Below are 23989 nucleotides of genomic sequence, written 5' to 3' on the forward strand. Positions count from 1 at the left end.
CAGGTGGTCAGGCTTGTTGTTCAGCGTGCTCAGCTGTTGAGCCTCTGGCTAGCTCTTGGCTGATTAAAAAAACTATATTTATATATTATATAAATTATATATGATATATATTATTTATTTTTAACAGGAAAGACAACTTTAGGCCTCTTAAGTATGCTTTTACTCCGTATACACCTGTATGAGGAATTTGGAGTGGGACTTTGGGAGTTGAAATCCTGTCTCCACCTCTAGAGAACTGTGTGATTTAAGTCCCATAATCTCTCTGAATCTGTTTTTGTAAAAGAGACAATAACACAACATTGGGAGTAGGTTGTCCGGGGATCACACCAATGGCCTGGAGCTACAATTCCTGCTTGATTAACGAGAAGCAATCTACTTCTTCTACGGCTGGCCCTTTCCAGAGCCTGGCAGAAACCTTGTTTTCACAGGTATTTTGAAAGTATGATTCTATGCCTTAACCGGTAGGAACAGGAGCAACTGCTTCCAGGACCTTGAGTAACCCTGGGAAGCGTCCCCATGGTCCGCAGCCACGCATTTGGGAACCAGGCTGCGGGAACGAGGGTCGAGAAGCCAGCTGCGATCGAGCATCCTTCGGGCAGGCCCTGCGTGCGCAGCTGTGCGTGCATCGCCAAGGGTGGTGGCGGCAGGCACCCCGCCCTTGGCCGCCGCCTCGGCGTGTCAGGTGGCGTGAGAAGCGCGGGAGGGGCGGCCCCGAGCAGCGCCCAGGGAGATGACTGGAGCCCTATTTCCCAGAAGCGGCGCACGCAAGGCACAGCTCCGCACGCAAGGGGGAGGTGACAGCAGAAACTTTTCAACCCGAACGTTCGCAGGCTTGTAGAGCTGCCTCCTCCTCCCACTCACCGCCCCCTCTTAGGCACTCCAGAACTGCCTCAAGCTTGGAGCAGAGCCTGAGTGCGACCAGAGCGCGTCCAGCAGGTGGTGTGGCCCTTATCTTTTCAAAGCGGGAAGCTTCCAGGCCTGCTGTGCTTTTTACGCAGCCAAAGGATGGTCCGTGCCTGGGGCGGTAGGGCAGCTGCTTTCAGGGTTTCCTGATCTCGCCAGCAGAGGAGGAAAGAGATCTGTGCACACAAAGGGCCACGACTGTAGGGCCAAATGGTTTGCAAAACTTTAAGATAAAAATAAATGCCAGACAAACCGTCTCAAACCAAGCTACCCCGGTACCTAAAAAATGACAAGTTTCCTTTTCTGGCTTGGTGCCTTAAGGATCATGAGCAAGGCACCAAGCTCGAGTCAACTGGAGAAGGGGGGCGTACTCTTGGGTGCTTTCTGCTCAAGCGCGCAGAAGCGTGGGAAATTCTGTCCCAAGCTCGGTTCTGGGGAAATCGTGGGGTCTTGACTGGGGGATAACTGATGACAAGACCTTATCGCCACGGGAAAACTTTTCAAAGAGGCTTCCAACAAAACGCCAGCTACTTTTTTCAGAACGGTCCGAGCACGCGGAGCGGACTTCCCGTTGAACTATCCTTGGGTCACCCTGAGCGTGGACATGAGACCTGAGAATCGAGTCCAAGTCCCAGACTTTCACGGCGCGCCCCGCCCCTCACGCCCCACCCCTCAGGGTCCCGTTTCCTCTCTACCCAGCCCTTAAAACCCTGGGTAGAGGGATGGCGCGTGTCACCTCTGGGGTGCGTTGCAGATACCTCTGCGACGCCAACTTGAAAGTCTCCCTCAGCCTAGGATTTGACTCCAGTTTACCAACTCCTAACCCCCGCCCAGCTCAACCGCAGCTCCAACTCCGTGAGAAAGCCCCGACTTTGCAGAGCCCCAGGTGCAGTGGAGCTCGGCAAACTTGAGACACTTTTTCCTTCCCTTCCTCCAACCCAATCCAAGTTTAGGTTCTGACTGAGCCAAGAGTGGGTGCTAAAGCAGCGGGCATCAGATGTCTAGGGCGGGCCTCCAGGTCACTGGGGGACTCTCAGGTTGAAGTCTTGCCGTGGGCAGAGGCTTCAGGGCTTCTCCCAGAGCCGGTTGCTCTGCACCGCTGGAAAACCACACTTCGTCGCAGGTCAGTCTGTCCGCGGAGCCACCTTCCTGGGGCCTCTTTTAGACCAGTTCTTGAAAGTCAGGGGTCCGGGGTGTTAGGCACTTTAAAAGAAACCTGTCTCTGTGTTTGCCACTGGCCTTGTGTCGGAATTCCGGAACCGTTAGGCAGCTGGGGATTCAGAAGCTGGCGTGTTTCTTCTGGAGGCTGGGTTGCTTATGGAAGGGTAGTCTTAAGCATCTTGTCCAGAAAGCCATCCTTGACCGAGGAAGGCACGGTCTCCTCTCTATTCAACAGGGTTCTATAGTCTCATGCTGATGCTGGGACCCATTCTTTTTTTTTTTTTTTCTCTCTGCACATCTGAGTGTCACGTTTTGCCTTTGTGTCCCCAGCATGGCCACCAGCCTTAGCGCAGACAGCCCGCAGCAGCTGAGCCCGCTGTCTACCCAGCAGACCACACTTCTGCTACTCCTCTCTGTCCTGGCCGCCGTGCACTTGGGACAGTGGCTGCTGCGACAGTGGCGGCGGAAACCGTGGTCCTCGCCCCCAGGTCCTTTCCCATGGCCACTGATCGGAAACGCGGCGTCTGTGGGCCGGGCGTCGCACCTGTACTTCGCGCGCCTTGCAAGGCGCTATGGTGACGTTTTCCAGATCCGTCTGGGCAGCTGTCCCGTGGTGGTGCTGAATGGCGAGAATGCCATCCACGAAGCCCTGGTGCAGCAAAGCAGCATCTTCGCCGACCGGCCGCCCTTCGCCTCTTTCAGTGTGGTGTCTGGCGGCCGGAGCCTGGCGTTCGGCTCCTACTGCGAGCGCTGGAAGGCGCAGCGACGCGCGGCTTATGGCACGATGCGCGCCTTCTCCACGCGCCACCCGCGCAGCCGCCGCCTCCTTGAGGGCCACGCGCTGTGCGAGGCGCGAGAGTTGGTCGCGGTGCTGGTGCGTCGCTGCTCAGGCGGTGCCGTCCTGGATCCGACGCAACCGATCATCGTGGCCGTGGCCAATGTCATGAGCGCCGTGTGCTTCGGCTGCCGCTACAACCACGATGATGCCGAGTTCCTGGAGCTGCTCAGCCATAACGAAGAGTTCGGGCGCACGGTGGGCGCGGGCAGCCTGGTGGATGTGCTGCCCTGGCTGCAGCTCTTCCCTAACCCGGTGCGCACCACCTTCCGCGAGTTCGAACAGCTCAACCGCAACTTCACCAACTTTGTCCTGGACAAGTTCTTCAGGCACCGCGAAAGCCTGGTACCTGGAGCTGCTCCCCGTGACATGATGGACGCCTTTATCCTCTCCGCAGAAAAGAAGGAGGCCGGGGAAGCTGGCGATGGTCCCTTCGGGTTGGACTTGGAGAACGTGCCGGCCACTATTACGGACATCTTCGGAGCCAGCCAAGACACCCTCTCCACCGCGCTGCTCTGGTTGCTCATCCTTTTCACCAGGTAAAGCCTCCAGGAGGGATAGGTCAGTCCTTGCGCTTTTCTCCTTTGAAAAGGGGCGTGTGGCTAAAAGGTCAGTAGCTGGGCGCGGGGTTTGAGGTTTTACCCTGCCCCACCCCCATTCCTTAAAACTGAGATCTCAGGGAAGATACGTCCTGACCAACGGGGCCGATTGCGATGCCTTCCCTACCTAGCGTTGCCAGCTTCTTTGGCGTTGTCTCTGTCCCTCCCCCCTTCTCTTGTGACTGGGAACAAATTTATGAAGAGCCCTTGCGCGCAAAAACAAGATCTTTTTGTCATTTGCGGCAGATCAATCTTGATTCTTCTGTGGCTCAATAGAAACAGAATTGGACCCGTTCCAAGGTTAAGGAGGCGCAGTAGAATGTTAACTAAACACGGCGGCGCACAGCTGGCACTTCCGAGGCTGTCCAGCCCCGGTCTTAACACCCAGCTACCGGGCAGGGTTTTGTTACCAGGTAAAGGAAGCCAGCGGAGGCAGGTCCTCAGAGGACAACCTGAGAATAAGGTTTACCCGAAGGCTGACGCAAAGAAAGTCGGAGCAGGCACTTCTGTGACTGCGACAGCATCTGTGACTGCGACAGCATCTAGAGAGGAGTCTCAGGCACCGGGGTCATCCTAATCTCAGGACCAGGGCACAGACCTCGACAGTCCTGCAAGGCTGCCTGCAATGATTAAGAAGTCTCCCCCACCCCCGCTGTCAGGTGATCTAAGCAAATGAATCCTTTGTGAGAATTTGAAGATCACCTATTGTTTACCTGAAATTCTGATTTAGCCTGTGTTTTATCTGGAAACCCTACTGCGTTTCTTAGCACTTAAGGGATACTGAATATGCGCGGTCCTCGAGTTTAGCAGAAAGAGTCCGTTTCCTCTTGGGATTTACACAATTTGTATTTCTTTAGATGTTGTACATCACATTTTTATTATATTTAAAGTAACTTTTTAGTAGTAAAGTCAAATCGTGAAAACATATATTGGAAACATTGCGACCTGGGGGCAAGGGAGGCCAAAACAGAATAAAGGGAATTCAACCCAAGATCAGGAAAAAGGCCTTCTTGGAGTTGGGTCGCCAGGTCTTTCCCATTCTAAAATAAGTGTGTACCCTTTTTTTGGGGGGCGGGTCTGTATTGAGCTGTATAAGCAGCTTTTCATGTGTTCCAAAGAAATAAAAATAATTTTGGGGTCGTTGCCAGTTAAAGATGGCATTATTTTTTCTTTTTCGTAAAAAGACAATATAATCAGTGGGCAAATTACAATGCCCGTTTAGAGTGTAAATTTCAGCCGGTTGATCCACTCCTATAATAGTGTCTGCGTTCACACTGCAGGGTGGACTAGTAACTGTTGGTGGGAGGGGTTGGTCTATGAGGTCAAAATGCTTACCATTTAGCCCTTCATGGGAAGCTTTGGGAAGTTCTGATTTTAGCATCTCTCAGTATTTAAACACCCTTAAACGGTCGCTGCAGCTGTTCCCCTCCACCCCCACTCCTTCGTAGCCTTCCATTTAAACTTCCTCGGCGGTTAGCATTGATTTTAGTATGGTTTTTTTCTTTCGAAAAGATTTTTAAACTTTTGTTTTGATATATATGATACATATGCCCGAGTGTATGTCTGAATATCCAGTGCATGCCTGTTGCCTGAAGAGGCCAGGAGGATGGATCCCTTGGGACTGAAGTTACAAACTCCAGTTAGTTGTCACGTGTGTGCTGGAAATTATCTCAGGAAGTCTGCAAGATCAGCTGGCGCCCTTAACCACCAAGGCATCTCTCCAGCCTGGATTTTAGTGATTTTGAAGGCTACATAATATCTGTACTAATATTGTAAATATGTAAAATCAGTTTTGAGCTTTAGTATTAATTGTTGGTTTTGACTGCATTTTAAGTTTTAAGTATTGTTATGATTATATATCATTATACCAATAAGTTATTTTCTGAAAAGAGGCTTCTAGGGATAAATAATTGGGTTTAAAAATGAAGGACCAAGGGATTGTTGCCTTATATAGAGTTTACTGTGCTTTATCTTCCAAAAGAACTGTCCCAGTTTCTATCAGCAACAGTGCAGAAGTAAAACGTGTACCCCCATCTGAAAAACTGGGGCCCTGCTCTTTAAATTGAGGAAATATGTAGCTTTATCTATCAGGAGACCAATAATGCTTCATAACATAGGAATGATGGGGAGGGAGGATGAAAGATGGGGGGACAGAGAAAATATATAGCTAAATAAAACAATAAAAAATAAAGTAAAAAAGAATTAACTAAAATTAAAAAAGAAACAACTACCTGTGAAATTTTCAATTTAATTTTATATGCCTTAGTGCCTTTAACTATTAAATAAACTGCACATGTTTTCATAAAAAAAGGACAATGAATTGCCTAAAGATAATAAGGGAAGGAAAAGAATCTGCTTTCAGGGCAGCATTTTAACTTTTGTGGGTCTGGGGTTCTTTTGCCTATGTAGACTTCTCTATAAACACATTGAAAAAATACCTTATGACTACATTGGTATAAAATGAATATGTGAAAAGTGTGTTATGTGGACTTCTACTCATAAGTCCATTTGTTTAGGTCTAAAGGCTTTACAAGAGAGACAGATATTTTCCTGGTGTCTAAAATGTATCGTGGGCCTAGGCGCTGTGCCCAGCCAGGACAGAAGTAGGTCTGGCCACTATCGTGCATTTTTAGACTGTAAAAAACTTAAGGGTTTTATTTTCTCACAATGGGAAATAAATCCTAGGCCATAAGAGGCTTATTACAGAAAAAATAAGATTGTTGTTTGTTTAACTTGCAATATTGAGCGAGCGAAATTAGCCTGTTTTTTTATTTTTTTCAGAAATTGTAATTCAGTCACACACCTAGATAGTTTGTGGAATTAGAGTAGAATTGCGGTGTGCTGTAGGTGAAAGGTAAATTAAACTAATTTTGTTCTCTCTCTCTCTCTCCCTCCCTCCCTCCCTCCCTCCCTCCCTCCCTCCCTCCCTCCCTCCCTCCCTCCCTCCCTCTCTCTCTCTCTCTCTCTCTCTCTCTCTCTCTCTCTCCCTCTCCTTCTCTCTCCCTCCCGTTTTCATACTGGAATCCAAACAGATACCCTGATGTACAGGCCCGGGTGCAGGCTGAGCTGGACCAGGTTGTGGGTAGGGATCGTCTGCCCTGCATGGATGACCAGCCCAACCTGCCTTACGTCATGGCTTTTCTTTATGAATCGATGCGATTCACCAGCTTCTTGCCTGTCACCATTCCTCACGCCACCACTGCCAACACCTTTGTCTTAGGCTACTACATCCCCAAGAACACGGTGGTTTTTGTTAACCAGTGGTCTGTGAATCATGACCCAGCGAAGTGGCCCAACCCAGAGGACTTCGATCCAGCCCGATTCCTGAACAAGGACGGCTTCATCAACAAGGAACTAGCCAACAGTGTGATGATTTTTTCGGTGGGCAAACGGCGGTGCATCGGCGAAGAGCTCTCTAAGATGCTGCTGTTTCTCTTTATCTCCATCCTTGCTCACCAGTGCGACTTCAGGGCTAACCAAAACGAGCCCTCAAACATGAGTTTCAATTACGGCCTGACCATTAAGCCCAAGTCATTTAAAATCCACGTGTCTCTCAGAGAGTCCATGGAGCTCCTTGATAGAGCTGTTCAAAAGCTGCAAACTGAGGAGGCTCGCCAGTGAGAAGCCGGAGATAGCAGAGATGTTACAAGTACATCTGACTCATTACCTGGGGAGGGAAATACAGGTTTTTTTTTTTTTTTTTTTTTTCCAGCTCCATTTTTGGTATCACTTCTCTAAGTGAGCAGAGACTAAGTGGCCTGAAGGTGAGGCATGTTAACAAGTTCATGGCTCCTCATGGGCTCATGCTGCCCTTCCTGGAAGTATTTTTGAGTCAAAGAGTAAAAGGGCCTATGGATTTTTTTTTTGCAATTAAACATACGCACACATATCAATAGATGTGCACAACTACCTAACAAAGTATTTCACTAATTCTGCCTTTGTAGGTCGATTTGAAATGGAACCTCTATGTGCAGAAATTTACGCCTTCAGAACCTACACTAAACAAAGGTTTAGGATATACTCAAGATTCAAAGACAAGTGATTTCAATGAAAAATTGTGCAGACCAGAAATTCTCCACCAAGAACCAACTTACCTGAGAAACTACTTTAATTCCTTTGTAGTGGCCCTGGCTGAGGTTCGCTTTTTGCCTGAAGACGCTCCTGCCACTTTAGGATGGACCATAAAGTCAGTTACTCAAAAAGAAATTCGTGGTTAATTCAATAACTGTAGCAGGTTTCACAGATTAATTAATTTAAAGGTAAATTGTTTAGATGGTAAAATTTTTTTTTTTACAAGTTAAAGTTGCATGCCATTTGGCTGCTAAAGTGAACTGTTTCAGCTGGGAAGAGAAAAAAGATTTGCCAGGCCAGCTTAAGCTGTCAAATATGAGACTGTAATAAAGTGGTCTCAGTAGTAAGTCTCATAAATAAAAACAAACAAACAAACAAACAAACAAAAAAACCCCTAATGTCACCAGACAGTATTCAATGACTATAAATTTGTTACTTAGTAATTCATAAACATCATATGAATATGATTTGATCAGAAAAATATTTGAATAATATATTTCTTATGTCATATTATAAACCAAAAACTATAATCAATTGAAATCTGTCCAAGTTCAGGAAATGAGCTTGACTAAATCAATCTGTTTTGACATCAGGACACCAAGTAACAGAAAGATTTTTTTTTCTCATTGAAGGTTCAGACAAGGGACAAATCTCAAAACTAAATTAGCAAAATATGTTCTTATCTGGTAATTGTTATAATACAGATGCTTCTTTTGGGATTGGCCCAATTAATTTGTTAAAATTCCAAACTCTTGACATACTTCAATTTTAAATGAGCTTAAAATCCACCTTGATTATTTCATTTCAGTTGAAGCTAGAGGAAATAAGGTCATTATTTCTTCGAAGGTGAGACACCTAACCTTTGTCTGAGGACAAATGCTGGAAAAAAAGGGGGGGGTGAAATTTCTAGATGTTCTTTATATTAGACAACTAGGTAATTTCTCTTTAAATGTTATTATTACTGTTAGTGTTTTTTAAATTGAGTATTAAGATCTGTGATTTTGTTTGTTTTGTCTTTGGAGGCTGTTTAGTGATTGTATTGTGAGCCGGTAGAGATAGCTAAAATCAATCCTTTTATTTAGGATGGTACACTATGAGCAGTTAATTTCTGGTAGTTGGGAAAGAAGAACTCTAAGGGTTTGGATTATGTAAACAAGTCGAAAACCCTCAGGAAGGGCTAGAAGAACGGGAAAGGAGGCCCAGGGCTGGTGGGGGTTCCCATTTCCGTTTTCACTGCAATTAGAGGTAACAAAAGAAGCCTGCAGCACTCCAGAGAGCGTGCTGCTTGCTTGGGCTTTTTAGAATTTTCATATCAAAACGACAAAGGAAGGACAAAGAGAGAGAGTGTGTGTGTGACGTGTGGAGACAACCAGAGCTGCAAGACAGAGAAAGAGTGAGTACGAGGAAAGAAGTGTAAACAGCTCCCATTCGCTCCAAATAAATTTACTGAACTATAAAATTTGAAGCATGAACATTGAGGAAAAAATATGTTTGGAGTGGCAATCCTTAAATTTCAAGGGTATCTTAAGAATCTCCCTAGCCTTCCTCTACCTGCCCTCTCTACATCTATTTTGTAGTTGGAAATTGAACTATAAAAATGTAATCTTTATTCAAAAATTTTCATAACAGAACCCCTTGAATTTGGAACACAGATTGTGTCAATATTTCAAAGGCTTTAATTTCAACTACAAAAGTCAGGTCTATCAAACATTTTTTTAGATATCTTAAAAGCATGAGCCTCAGTAGGGCTGGGACAGTGATTTGGGCCCCCGTGGCCTCTTTACTCTGAGAAATTCCAAACGGTGAAAGTCGTCCTGTGCCACTCTGGACCCCTCATTACGTTAACCAGACCCAGATGTTTGGTTTGTGAATGTAGGCACCGTTTCCATCTAAGGCTCTCAGTGAACGGGAAAGAGGCAGTGTGTGTACGTGTGTGCGTGTGTGTGTGTGTGTGTGTGTGTGAGAGAGAGAGAGAGAGAGAGAGAGAGAGAGAGAGAGAGATTTGTCGAATATACTTAGAATTCAGTGAAAGGAAGGAGGCTGCAAACCAGAAATAAGTAATAATTACCAAATCTGGAGGCTATCGAGCTAGATTCCTGGCTTCATCAGAAAGCTTTATTTTATTTCTGCCACAGATGGCTTCATTTGCTGATCCCCACATAAGTCAGAAAGTCCACCTCAGCTCAGCGCAGCAAAAGTGTGTTTTTGTTAAATGCCTCATTTGTGTATCAGAGCTAGGACTTCGTCAGAACATCCCCCTCCCCCCGCCCCAAAACAAAAGAAGATACCTTGGGTATGTTTTGTGGGTTCATCAATAGAGTTCATGCCCCAGAACTTAGCCTTTACCTGTGAAATGCTACCACACTCTTAATATTTTCACTCCTGGGCTGTGCTAGATCAAATCGCTACTCCACCATGTGTGTTAACTGGTATGTTTTCAGCCGTGACGTGATTGTGTGTTAATGAGTATATATTACCTGATGACTATAACCCAAGGATAACTTCCTATTTAGCCTCTTCCTGTGTTTTTGTACTTTATCATATATATTCTTAGTATGTATGTAGCTGATACAGTGCACAGTCATAACCAAGACAGATCCTGTGCACACAGCATTAACTGATGTATAACCTTTACTTTTGATGTACTAAAATGTAAAGAGTTCTATTGTCATTATCTATTACCAAACACCACTACCTAAACAATAAAATTCACTTTCATAATTCTGTGAAGTTCCTTTTTGTGTTACAGCAAGGTCTCGTTGGTCATGTATTTCCACTCTTGTGTGCTCTTGCATGGAAACACTGAGGCGTGTGGTCCTTGCAGCCGCTACGTGTGTCACTTCACACCTCTCTGTGGTGTGTGCCCGCCTTCAACTTTGCTACACACCCGTGCTCCACTCCCTAATGTAAAGAAAATGCAGCATAAACACTTTGTTTGATCATTCCATACTTTAGCCTGTTTGATTGTTTATTTTTTTCAATTTATTTTTTATTTAATACTTTTCCAACATCCAATTTTCTTGAGCAAATCCATGGTCTTTATATTATTGAATTTATAAAGACCAACAAAGAGTTAATTATTCCTGGTGATCAGCCAAGCAAAATAAGAATTAACTTGCAAATTTGAACGATTGGATTGAGGTCTTATCATGCTGACCTAATATTTCTGCTTTATCTGGGAAATGTAGGATATGCTTATCCCCTCTTGGCAGCAAGCTGACCCCTTCTCTGAGCACGCCATCCATTCATTTGGAAGATTTATGACCCTTGATTAGTAAGAGAAGCTGATGTACAGTAAAATAGATTGGATGAAAAAATTCTGCAATGCGCTATGTGGAAATATTTTTCTGCTGTTACTGTGAAAACAGGCAGGGGAGCAGGAAAGCCAAAGTGGCACTCTATGTCACCAATGCTTTGGCGGGGAACATCAGTTTAGCAGCCCAGAAGCAATGGCTGTGAGTTGGTCTTAAGGAATATTCATTTGTTTTCCAGATATATGCTAAAAAGAAAAGTTCCCGGAAAATGGTCATATCCATTCAGGGCAAGGGAAAAATACTTTCTGGGGGAAAATTAAAATCTCAGTGAGGTCAGGTTTTTTGTTTGTTTGTTTGTTTGGGGGAGTAAGCTCAACTAATCTAATAGAGTCCAGGCTAGGAGCAGGCGGGAAACCAAGGCAGCTTTGGGTCATCCAGGTGTGCTCACCAAAGGCTTCTAAAAGTCACCCTGGCACTTAAACCCAGCCCACTCTTCCATATACATGTTCCAGAAACCAACTGGCTTTTAGCTTCTCTTATTTTAGCTCAGGAATCTGGCCTGCTTCTCTTAGTTATCCCCAGAAAAGGAGGACGAAGGAGGAAAACTAAAGATGCTAGAATACAGAAACCATTCTCAGTTGGCATTTTGGATTAAGGCACTTGGGGGATAAGGAGATGCTTCAGTGTACAGAGTGCTTGCTATGCTAGCATGAAGACTGACTTTGGATCCCAGTCCACACAAAAGGCCAGGTGAGGCAGTGCCCATTGTACAACCTTGGTGCTGGGGGACAGAGATGGGCATAACTCTGGGGACTCATGGGGCCAGTGCAGCTGGAACACTGAGCTCCGGGTTCAGTGAGATACCCTGTCTCGAAAAGTAAGGTGGAAAGGTGATTGAAGACATCCCTGTGTCGTCCCCTGGCCTCCAAATCATACACATACTTGCACACGCGTGACAAAACGCACAGAAAAACTGTCCATTTTGGACATCTATGGGCAATCTTGAGTACCAGTTTGTGTCTCACTCCTTTGTTCACTAAGTGCCAACTTTAAGAAAATAAAAAAGGTCGTTACTGTTTTTCTGCATGTGTCAGGTAAGAGAGTAAGAAAGAGAAGGAAGGAACATTAAACACTTAGGAGTTTTGGGTCAGTGTACTTAATCTCTTAAACACAGCCGAGTGTGGCAGCCTTACAAGGGGGTGGAAATATACAAAAATATATTAGCAGCATCCTCATCTGGACCGTCTCTGGAAGCTGACTTCCTTGCCTTGGTGCCATCACTGCGGTCTCTTCCCAGCCGGCCTGTGATTAGAAGCACAGGGTAGATGGCTAGCGTTTGAGAGCCATGATCCTCAGTAGTTTCACAAGCAATTTCCTTCTTGTGGGGGACACACTGTTGCAAATTCATTTTAGTGGCTTAATTAATTAGTTAATTAATTAATTTTGAGGCAGAGTTTCTCTGTGTGACCCTGGCTGTCCTGGAACTCACTCTGTAGACCAGGTTGGTCTCGAACTCAGGAAGCTGTCTGCCTCTGTCTTCCAAGTCCTGGGAATAAAGGCGTGTACCATGACTGCCTGGCTGCTAAATATTTTTTAAAAAAACTGGTAATAGCAAGAGCTAGGGAATATGTGAAGCTCCTGGAATTCTCACAGTCCTGAGAGGAATGTAAAATGGTGTGTGTGGTATGAGCTGACTCTGAGATATTTATCCTATATAGGGGAAATAAGTGCATAGAGAAACGACCTGAGTGTTTGCAGTGGCTCTACATCACCCAAACTGGAAATGACTGTTTTTCAAGGATGATTAGCTAAGGTGAATGTGGTACAGTCACATAATAGGATGTGACTCAGCAAGAAAAGGAGTGACTGTGCATAAACCCGAAATGTGGACACTTGTCAAGGGAGTTATGTTGGTTTAAAAACAAAAGTTAGCTTCGAAAGACTATACACTGCATGTTCCCAACAGTTCAGCGGGGAGAAAGCTGCATTCAGTTCTGTACCAGGCTTTTTCCTTTAGACCACCAACCAGTTCCCAAATCATGACACGGAGACTTATTCTTAGTTGTGAACACTCAGTCTTAGCTTAGCTCTTATTTTAATCTGTTTCTCTTTATCTACATTTTGCCTCAGGGCTTTTTATTGTCTTTCTGTATTGCTTCCTTTCACTGCTTCTCCTGTCTGCCTGGCAGCTCCCTGACTTCTGGCCCCAGACTGTCCCTCTACTTCTCCCTCATTCTCTCTTCTTACTCTCTCCCTTTCTCTCTTTCTTCTGTGCCTAGGTTTCTCCTACTTATGCTCTCTGCCACGCCTATCCTGCTCTCTGCCTAGCTAGTGGCTGTTCAGCTCTTATTAGACCAATCAGGTGCCTTAGGCAGGCAAGGGGAAACAAATGCAACACATCTTTACATAATTAAACAAAGGCAGCATAAACAAATGTCACTCATCTTAACATGGTTCAATACTATTCCACAGCATAGTTCTTCATGATGACAATAGCTACATGGACATATAATTTTATGGAAATAAAATGATAACAAACCAATGACTCCTTTGACTGGGGTGGGTTTCCGGAGCTCATGACAACCATTTTTGTTAAGCAACAAGATGGAAACTCTGAGAGGGGAGGGCAATCCAGGGTTTGTAAAGAAGGACCGAGGCCTGCGCTGACACTATTGCTGTTTGGAGTGGGTAGGGGATGCTGGAGTCTCCAAGTTCAGCAGGAAATGGACTGGTGGTCTTTGGAGTAGAACCACCACAAGTCAGAGAATTTTTTTTTTTTTTTTTTTTTGATTTTCGAGACAGGGTTTCTCCATAGCTTTTTTTGGTTCTGGTCCTGGAACTAGTTCTTGTAGACCAGGCTGGCCTCGAACTCACAGAGATCCGCCTGCCTCTGCCTCCCGAGTGTTGGGATTAAAGGCATGCGCCACCACCGCCCAGCTAAGTCAGAGAAATTTTACTTTGATGCTTTTGGATGTTAACTGTCTATCAACCAGGCACTGCTGTAGGAATTGAGATAGAACGATGACCCCAGACCCTGAGCTCATGGAGTCAATATTCTTAGTGGGATGGATGGGTGGCTGAAGGGAAATAACATTTCAGTTAATTTTGTTATAAAAACAGAGTGGTGTGTGTGTTTGTGTATGTGCATTCATGTAAGGGTGGTGTGTGTATAGTGTGTGTGTGTGCATGCATGTAGGTGTGGTATGTGTATATTGTGTGTGTGTTTGTGAGTGTGCACGTGTGTGAGTGTGTTGAGAGACTATTTACAATGAGTAGTCAGGAAAGGCTCTTTACGGGAAGCAATACCAAGGAGTGAGCATTGAGGATGCAGTTTCTGCCGCTCTCCACCAAAGGAAATTCAGAAAGGGAGTTATCAGACATCACATTAATTACCTCAGCACTAACAAAAAGTCTGGTTCCACCCATTAAGTTGATTTCATAGTCACTTAAAATCTGGGCAATCAGAAATAAAACAGTCAGATCACACCCTATGACAGATGTTGTGGGCAAGTCCTTAATCTGCCAACTTCTGCTTTTGCCAAACGGCATTGGTGTGGTCCAGACCATTCCCTGACATCAGTTTACTGGCTCATTCTAGAAATGAAGAACCAGACAGCAGGCTTTTGGAGCTAATGTACTTTTCAACAATACCTTTAAAATACAAGTTACAGTGGATTTTAGTGGTGCATGCCTGCAATCCTAGCACTCAGAAGTAGAGGCATGAGTTTGAGGCCATTCTCCTACTCACAGTGAGTTTGAGGATTGCCTGGGCTGCATGAGACCCTCTCTCAGGAACAAAAATAGAATAAAAACAAAAAGTATGTTCTAAAGATCTGTGGGATCCTTTAATGTGGCGTGTACTGAATGTTTCCACATTGATTCTATGTGTCCCAAGAATTCCTCTGGTCTTCATACTGTGTCAGATAAGCACATTTTTATTATATATGATTGAAAAGATAGTCACCGATCCCCATAAAGTTGGGTCTCCTGGAGAGAGACTGGATGGGGGATCACACATCCTCTGCTAGTGAGCAGCCTGTGGATGGGGGATCACACACCCTCTGGTGAGCAGCCTGCGGTTGGGAGATCACACACCCTCTGGTGAACAGCCTGCGCTTGGGGGATCACACACCCTCTGGTGAGCAGCCTGTAGATGGGGGACCACACATCTGATAGTGAGCAGCCTGTGTTAGGTCTTGTCCTCAGGCATTGCTTTACTGTTTTGCCCACACAGTCTTTGGGACACCAGGCATCAGGTTACATCCACCTCAGAGAAGCCTCAGGGAAATCTGTGCTGATAAAGTGCAGGATGTTCTGCCCTCTCTCTCTCTGCCTCCATCCATTCTGTTCTCTTGGCTCATGTCTCACCGCTGTCCTCACGCAGTCAGGCTAAAGGGCCACCTTTGTTCTCTTCCCATCTCAGGCCTCATCATTTTAATTTAAGGCTCTGTTTCCTCAGTGTCCACAGGCCCACAGCAAATCCAGCTGCTCTCAGATTGGCCTTGACACTGGAAGAAGAAGTGGAAGAAAGGGGTTGACATTTTACCATGTTTTGCAATGTTGCTTCCAGGAACCAGTTGCTATAGAAATAAGGTGAGCCCATTTGTCCCCTCTTCCAAGCTCTTTTAAATCCCCAGCCTTGCTCTATTGTATCTCTATCTGGCAATCCCGGCATGTATCTCGAGAGAGAATAAAGGTAACATAATTTAGTTTGGGTTTGTTGTCTGTCTCTAGTTCCATCCCACTCCTCAGAATGTAGATCTGTGTATCCGGTGCTCCAATACAACAGAGCTGGGGGAAACAGATGGGATCACCAGAGTCTTTATGATCACTCCTCCTGTCCTTCTCCTGACAGGATGAGAACCGCCATCCTGGGAGGGAAGTCTCTAGATGGCTTCTTCTTCCAGGACTAAGCATGAAGCCTTGACCTAAAGGTATGTGGGAGGATGATGCGCAGTTGAGTGTAGTTTCTCATCTACTTGGGATCCTCCACCCTGGGTTTCTCCACCCCTTCCCCTATTCCATCTGGTTGACTCATCTTGACCTGGCCTTCACCTGCAGGCAGACAAGTCAACACCCCCATGGGAAAACAGACTCAAGCTCAAAGAACAAAGCACTGGAGAAGTATAGGTATGTTGAAGCCGAATTTGCAAGGGCTAAGGTCTCTCAAATACAGCCATCACAAGGGGGAACGTTTTCCCGAGTCGTTCCTCTGATATGGTGACTCCACTGGCTCCCAGCCATCTTAAATAACGTCAGGGGTCAACAAACTACAGCCCATGAACTAAATCTGCTCTACCACCTGTGTTTATACAGCTTGCGAGCTAGGAGCAGCTTTGTATTTTTAAATGGTTGAAAGAAATCAAGGGACGAATAGTATTTCACGACACAAAAACATGTTATGAAATTCCAATTCTTATATCCGTGAATAAAACTAGCTGGAACACAGCCACATTCGTTTGCTCTCTTATTGGTCATGACTGCTTTCATAGTATGACGGCAGAGTTCAGTAGCTATGACAGATACCACATGGCTTTCAACGCCTAAAATATTTACTATCTGGCCATTTACAGAAAAAATGTGTCAATCCTGGTCTACACGATCAACTTCTCAAGGCACCGACTCCTAACAAGGATAGCAACCTCTTCATGCTTGAGAGCACTTTTGGCTGACAAAGCACTTGCATATGATTGCTTCTGCCTGGGTCTTGGCTGGCCTTGGACTGTGCTAGCATCCTGATGAGACTTATGCTGCCTCACAGAGACACACATCCGCAAAGACAAGATCCCCAAAGGAGGCACCAGGCAAGAGAAACACATCAGTCATGGTTTTCACAAAGGCGATATTAAAGACTCTTTGAAAATGTCAGCCTCGTATCATAAATCCAGCAACTAGAAGGCAGAATTCAGGCCCACATATTAAAGCAAGATGAAAGAAGGTTGTGACTTGGGATTTTGAAGGCTTTTTTCTTTCTTATTGATTCTGACTTTCTGATTTTTAGGACTAAATTCTAACTTTATCCTATTTTTAACCAACAAATAATTTTATACGTATTATGAGTTACAAGGTAATGTTTTGGCTCATTGTTTATTGGCTAAGGGTCAACTCTGTAACTAGCACATCCATCATCTTCAAACACTTTTCATTCCTTTATGGTGAGTATATCCAAAGTCCTCATTTCTAATCTAAAATAGTTGATGTTGCTTGAAGAAATTGAGACTAGATTAGTGGTAGCCAGTGGCTGGGGAGAGTAGCAGAGAGAGGGTGATGGGCACAGTGCTGAAGCTAGGGGACATAATTCCTGGTGTTCTACGGGCTTCATGATTTTGTAGCTTCTGTAGTTGGCTATAGCTTCAAAACTCTTGTATGTAACCTAAAATATTTGATGGTACCTATCACATATGTTTAATCCTTTCCTCTGAACTGTAATTTGGAGAATTCTCACATGTTCTTACAGTTGTCAAATACAATATAACTTTATATACAGTCAGGTCATCCAGCCCATAATTTATTCAGCATCTAAGTCATATTTCTAAATGTTGTTGGACACTATAATAAACTGTTATGGAATGGAACCTTATAAAGATAACATATACATTGACTCAGAGTTGCCTTTTCTACTTGAAGGAACACATTTAATCTTCCCCAGCCCAGTTTGATGAGTGTTTAAAAGGAGATGTTTATTAAGAGATTTGGGAACAGTGATGAGGAAATATCGAGAGTTTGTGGGGAGAGGACCATTAGGAAAGGCTCCAACAAGGAGGTGTTATGGTATCATTTGAGTTGAAGAAGACACACACTTAGCAGTTGACCAGAGAGAGGTAAGAAGGAAGGTGGGAAGGCAATAGACAGCCTTAGAGAACCCACTGGCGGAACTCAAGAATCCCATTGTACAGTGAGTACTCAGGAAATAGTTGCAAGGTGAGTGACTAGGCTGTGTTTAGGGATGGTAACAGTATAGGTACGGTGGGGGATTAATGTATACATCTGTGTGCAATGTATGGGCTTGTTGGATTGAGAGACTGTGGCAGATCATGTGGGTACTTAGGCTACTCAAACCATTCTTCCTACTTGCTAAGAGGGTCTTGGGTACAGGCCATATGGATTCCGTGTAACTTTAGCCATCTTGGAACTTGCTTTGTAGACCAGGGTGACCTTGAACTCACAGAGATCCAGCTGCCTCTGCCTCCTGAGTGGTAGGATTAAAGGGCACCATGGCCCAGCTTCTGTACGGTCATTTTCAGGCTCTTCAAATATATCTGAGTCCTAAGGTTAATTGTCACAATCTATATGACTTGCTTTCTCAGGAACATGAAAAGAAAAATTGGAAAGTTGAAGCTGTATGTGGGGTTCTACAGAAAGAATCCATGGTTAAGGTGTATTTATTTATTTATTTATTTGTTTTGTTTTGTTTTTCGAGACAGGGTTTCTCTGTTGCTTTGGAGCTTGTCCTGGAACTAGCTCTGTAGACCAGGCTGGTCTCGAACTCACAGAGATTCGCCTGCCTGTGCCTCCCAAGTGCTGGGATTAAAGGTGTGTGCCACCACTGCCCAGCTGGTTAAGGTGTCTTTAGGCATGTGCATGTCCTCATCCTAAAAAGAGCAAGGAAAGGATGAAGGAAATGTGTATATGAGAAAAGTCCCTGGGAAAGAGGAAGCCAAGAGGTCTGTTATTTTGGGACATGGTACCAAATCTCAGGGGGCTCATGTAATGTGGGTTTAAGAACTTCCTTCACATCTCGTGCTCAGATCCCACCCTTTCCAGGTTATGAAAGTGTGTGAGCGTGCTGTTACCTGTAACTGTTTAAAGTGAGTGTTTACTGCTAGGGAACAATGAACTTATCAAGCCTCGGGTTCCCAGAGCATGGTAAGTATAAATAAGTTTCGAGAGCAAATAAACAGTGCATGCCAAAATCTTAGTGCAGTAACTGCAGCAGAGAAGCATGAAACAGAACACAGCTAGAGGAATAATATTACTGGGAATGTTAGACCTAGATGCTAGGGAAGATCGCAAGATTTCTAACCACAGTTTGCCAAAGGAGATTTGAAAAATCAGCATGGAAGAGAAATATGTGAGCCATAATACTGAGGATTAACTAACCCTTCTTTTCCACATCTTCCAATCTGCACTCTCTGACTCTCAGAAGGTATTTAGAGGCCCATGAGAAATCTGGGGATCATTCGGGATAAGAACAGGGCCCTAAGGAATCCATTTGCCCTACCTCTTCCCGCTTCACAGCAGACTGTCCTTGAGCTCATATGCTATTCTCCTGCCTGAACATCTCAATCTGGAATTACATTCATGAACCACTGAATCCAATGCTTGGTTCAACCTGTTATTTCTCTTCTATGGGAATTTTTTAAAAGCATATATGAAGAAAACAACTAAAAGATCTGTTAAGTATAATTGTACTCACCATTATGTAAATGTCTAGGCATCTCTCAAGAAAACACAGTGCTAACTAGCTACCTTCTCTTCTTTTCTTTCAGAAGTAAATTGAGACACACCTTAGGTCATTCCTCTTCAAATCTATCAGCATACAGAGCTATGTAAACTTAACACTTGTCAAAATGAATGTCACCAACAATTGTACTTTACTATTTGAAAGAACGAAACCGAACATTTACACCCTAACAATTCTAAGAATGAGTCAGAGCTTTATAATGGGACCATATTATTGCACAAACTTTTCCTATACAAATGCCTATATGGCACCTGCCAAAGCAAGCAACGAGAATGCAACTTCATGCATCTACTTTAATAAGACTTAGGTTTTGCTTGCTACTTCTATACTATGACGGCATTGTCGAGAACCTTTATTTACACCTATGTAACAGTCTTTAATGGAAAACCAAGTGACATGTAAGATAAGATTATTAACATAAGCAGAGAGAACAGAAAGCAATGAGCATATATCACATGGTTGTGATATGTATGAACATGGTTGATATGTATCCACCTATAACAACTGTCATCTTAAACATGAAAATGCGGGTGATCTGTAATATCAACTAGCAAATGCATAAGAATATCTTGGAGCCAGCGACTGGTAGGACCATAGGAGGCAGGCAACCGCCTGGAGCTGTGAGTGACCTCTGAAGGAGTAAGTGACTGCCGGGAGTGGCAACAGCAGTGACTTCCAGCAGTGGCTTCCAGAAGCTATTGTAAGAAGTTCCTCTGGGAAAGAGCACCTGTGTCCTATCCAGTAACCACTGCCGTTCTCTGTACTAGAAACCCCGTCACTGCAGTGACCACTGCCGTTCTCTGTACTAGAAACCCCGTCACTGCAGTGACCACTGCCGTTCTCTGTACTAGAAACCCCGTCACTGCAGTGACCACTGCCATTCTCTGTACTAGAAACCCCGTCACTGCAGTGACCCCTGCCATTCTCTGTACTAGAAACCCCGTCATTGCAGTGACCACTGCCATTCTCTGTACTAGAAACCCCGTCATTGCAGTGACCACTGCCATTCTCTGTACTAGAAACCCCGTCACTGCAGTGACCACTGCCATTCTCTGTACTAGAAACCCTATCTGTACAGTGACCACTGCCATTCTCTGTACTAGAAACCCCGTCACTGCAGTGACCACTGCCATTCTCTGTACTAGAAACCCCGTCATTGCAGTGACCACTGCCATTCTCTGTACTAGAAACCCCGTCACTGCAGTGACCACTGCCATTCTCTGTACTAGAAACCCCATCTGTACAGTGACCACTGCCATTCACTGTAATAGGAACCCCGTCACTGCAGTGACCAGTGCCATTCTCTGTACTAGAAACCCCACCACTACAGTGACCACTGGAACCTCAGCCCCTGTCTGCACCTAGGAAAGTCATCACCAGAACTGTGGCCCTACCTGCATCTGGAGAAGCAACCACCAGAGCCATGGCTGCACCTGCAACTCGAGAAGCGACTATCTGAGCCTTGGGCCCCCCTTCACCTGGAAGAGCAATCAATCTCCAGAGGCTCTGCTCTGCCTGTACCTGAAGAAGCATTCAACAGAGCCACAGCCCCCAACTACACCAACTGGAGAAGAGGGACTCCCTGAAGCACAGGCTCCACCTATACTGACTAAATGGAGGAGGTGATGGGTAGACAACAAGATAGGAATACAGCCAACATCATAAAGAGCAATACAGCACCACCAGAAACTAGTGGCTCTACAACAGCAAGACCTGAACATCTCAGCACAGATGAAGGAAAAGAAAAAGACCTTAAAAATAACTTAGTGGAGATGATTGAGACCCTTAAAGAGGAAATGAAAAATACCTTTAAAGAAGTGGAGGAAAAGACAAAGAAAAACTTGAAGAAATCAACAAATCCCTTAAAAAAAAACAAGAAAAAGCAATAAAACATGTGAAGGAAACAGTTCAATACTTGAAAACTGAAATAGAGGCAATAAAGAAAACACAGAGTGGAATTCTGGAAATGGAAAATCTGAGTAAATGATCAGGAATCACAAATGCAAGCATAAACAATAAAATACAAGAGATGGAAGATTGAATCTCAGGCATTGAAGATACGATAGAGGAAATAGATACATCGGTCAAAAAAATTCAAATCCAAAAAATTCTTAACACGAAACATCCAGGAATTCTGGGACACCATAAAAAGGCAAAACCTAAGAATAATAGGAATAGAAGTCCAACTCAATGGCACAAAAATTTATATTCAACAAAATGATAGAAAACTTTCCCAACCTGAAGAAGGACATCTGGAGGCATCACCATCCCTGACTTCAAACTCTATTGCAGAGCTACAATAATGAAAACAGCTTCGTATTGGCATTAAAACAGACAGATGAACTGAAAAATTTAATTGAAGACCCTATTATTAGCCCATACTCCTATGAACACCTTATTTTTTGACAAAGAAGCAAAAAATGTAAAATGGAGAAAAGAATCTTCAACAAATGGTGCTGGATGTCGACATGTAGAAGAATGCACAAAACTCAAGTCCAAATGGATCAAAGACCTCAACATAAAACCAACCATACTGAACCTCATAGAAGAGAAAGTGAAAAGTAGCCTTGAACACATTTGCACAGGAGACCACTTCCTAAATATAACCCCAGTAGAACAGACACTAAGAGAAATAATTAATAAATGGGACCTCTTGGAACTGAGAAGCTTTTGTAAAGCAAAGGATACAGTCAACAATATGAAATGGCAGCCTACAGAATGGGAAAAGCTCTTCACCAACCCCACATCTGGCAGAGGGCTGATCTCCAAAATATACAAAGAACTCAATAAACTAGTCATCAAAAGAACAAATAATCCAATTAAAAAATGGGGTACAGATATAAACAGAGAATTCTCAACAGAAGAATCTAAAATGGCTGAAAGACACTTAAAGAAATGGTCAACATCCTTATCCATGAGAGAAATGCAAACCAAAACAACTCATGGATTCATCTTTCACCTGCAAGAATGGCCAAGATCAAAACCACTGATGACAGCTTATGCTGGAGAGAATGTGGGGTAAAGGGAACACTCTTGCATTGTTGGTGGGAATGCAAACTTGTGCAGCCGCTTTGGAAATCAGTATGATGATTTCTCAGAAAATTAGAAAACAATCTACCTCAAGACCCAACAATAACACTTTTGGCATATACCCAAAGGAGACACACTCATACCATACCACAAGGGCATTTGCTCAATTATGTTCATAGCATTATTCATAATAACCAGAATCTAGAAACAACCCAGATGCCCCTTAACTGAAGAATGGATAAAGAAAATGTGGTACATTTACCCAATGGAGTACTATGCAGCAGTATAAAATGACATTTTGAAAGTTGCAAGCAAATGGACAGAATTGTAGAGAAGGCTGGAGAGATGGCTCAGTTGTCAAGAGCACTTAATGCTCTTACAGAGGACTTGGGTTTGGTTTCCAGCATCCATATTTGGGTTGCTCACAGATATCTGTAAATCCCAACCTATTGGGGCACCAAATAAGCATATGGATACACAAAGGCAAACACAAATAAAATAGACAAATCTAAATAAATTAGAAATTTAAAAATTTTGATGCATTCATTAGAAAAGAATAAAGACCCAAATCAATAGCTAGGTTCTACCTATAGCCTTACAGACAGGGACTACAGTAAATCTAAATTCAGAAGGGGAAAGGAAATAGCAGAAATCAATAAAGACAGTTTCAAATGGCTAAAGTCTTAAAGGACAACCTTAGACAAGAGATTGTCATCGCAGGACCATAGCTAGGATTGAAATGACATCTACAAAGTGCTCCATGGCACTTGACTTTTAAGTGTTGCTCAAAATACCTGTCATTTGTCAAACTCAAATGTGAGAGAAGGAAACTAACTGCACACGTTGGTTGTGTTCCAGTGGGACATGCTGGCCTGAATAATTAGTGACAACGAGGAAAACCTCTCGGGGCACTGTTACCCTGAGAGATGCTAGGAAGTGACTCTGTGGTCCCCAGGTACGGGCTCTAGAATTGGGTTGACAAGACCAAGGTACCTCTGTCCCTACCTGTTCACAGCCCACCCGTTATTCCCAAGGCCCTGTTTGTCAGAAGTGCCTACTGTAATCAACTCACTTTCTACTCTAACTCCAAAAGAAAGTTCTACCTGGCTCCTGCTCTGCGGCAGGTCTTATTCTAGATGCTTTGGCTGCAAGATTGATGTGTGGTTTCCGTTTGGCTCTAGACTATCTCAGGAGATAAAAGAACACAGCCTGGTTCTAAACACTGAGTTACTTGCTAAAGACTCAGTCAACCCTGAGAGTTGGGATGCACATAGTGCTAACCAGCTTTGAATCATATGAGAGACAGTTCAGAATTTCCCAGAAAAGAGCTCACTCCGCAATGCCTATCAAGTTTCCCCTTGATTCGCTCCCCTGAGCACCAAGATAAACGAACTGGTAATGCTCAGCCTATTCGATTGTTGGGAAAATCCAAAAACACCCCAAGGGAGGCAAAGCCGAGTGTTGCGCAGAGTCACAGTTAGCAGACTCCCCCCTGGACTGGATCCCCTGCATCTTGGTTGGAGACGCTGGGTTGGCCCCCTCCAAGGACTCCTACGTCCAAGGCAGAGACCAGTCAGCAGAAAGTCCCTGTCCAGGCTTCAGATTTCTGTGGGCTAAAATGAAGGTTTTCAATATCTAGATGGGAAAAGAAAGGAAGCGAGAGAAGAGAGAA

At 44.3% G+C, this 23989-nt stretch overlaps 1 protein-coding gene across 1 annotated transcript; it reads left to right on the top strand.

The window, feature by feature from the left end:
- The first annotated feature begins 1628 nt into the window (after nt 1-1628).
- Nucleotides 1629-8463, top strand: LOC130889020 (cytochrome P450 1B1). The gene is made up of 3 exons (XM_057792470.1): nt 1629-2026; nt 2395-3438; nt 6531-8463. Exons 2-3 carry the CDS (start codon nt 2396-2398, stop codon nt 7117-7119), a joined length of 1632 nt encoding a protein of 543 aa, XP_057648453.1. The 5' UTR covers nt 1629-2026; nt 2395; the 3' UTR covers nt 7120-8463.
- Nucleotides 8464-23989: the final 15526 nt, after the last annotated feature.

This window comes from Chionomys nivalis, chromosome 1 (genome assembly GCF_950005125.1).
Source record: "Chionomys nivalis chromosome 1, mChiNiv1.1, whole genome shotgun sequence".
Lineage (NCBI taxonomy): Eukaryota > Metazoa > Chordata > Mammalia > Rodentia > Cricetidae > Chionomys > Chionomys nivalis.

Coding starts and splice junctions, on each gene's coding strand:
- LOC130889020 (XM_057792470.1), top strand. CDS start 2,396: ATGGCCACCAGCCTTAGCGCAGACAGCCCGCAGCAGCTGAGCCCGCTG. Junction 3,439..6,530: donor TTGCTCATCCTTTTCACCAG/GTAAAGCCTCCA, acceptor GAATCCAAACAG/ATACCCTGATGTACAGGCCC.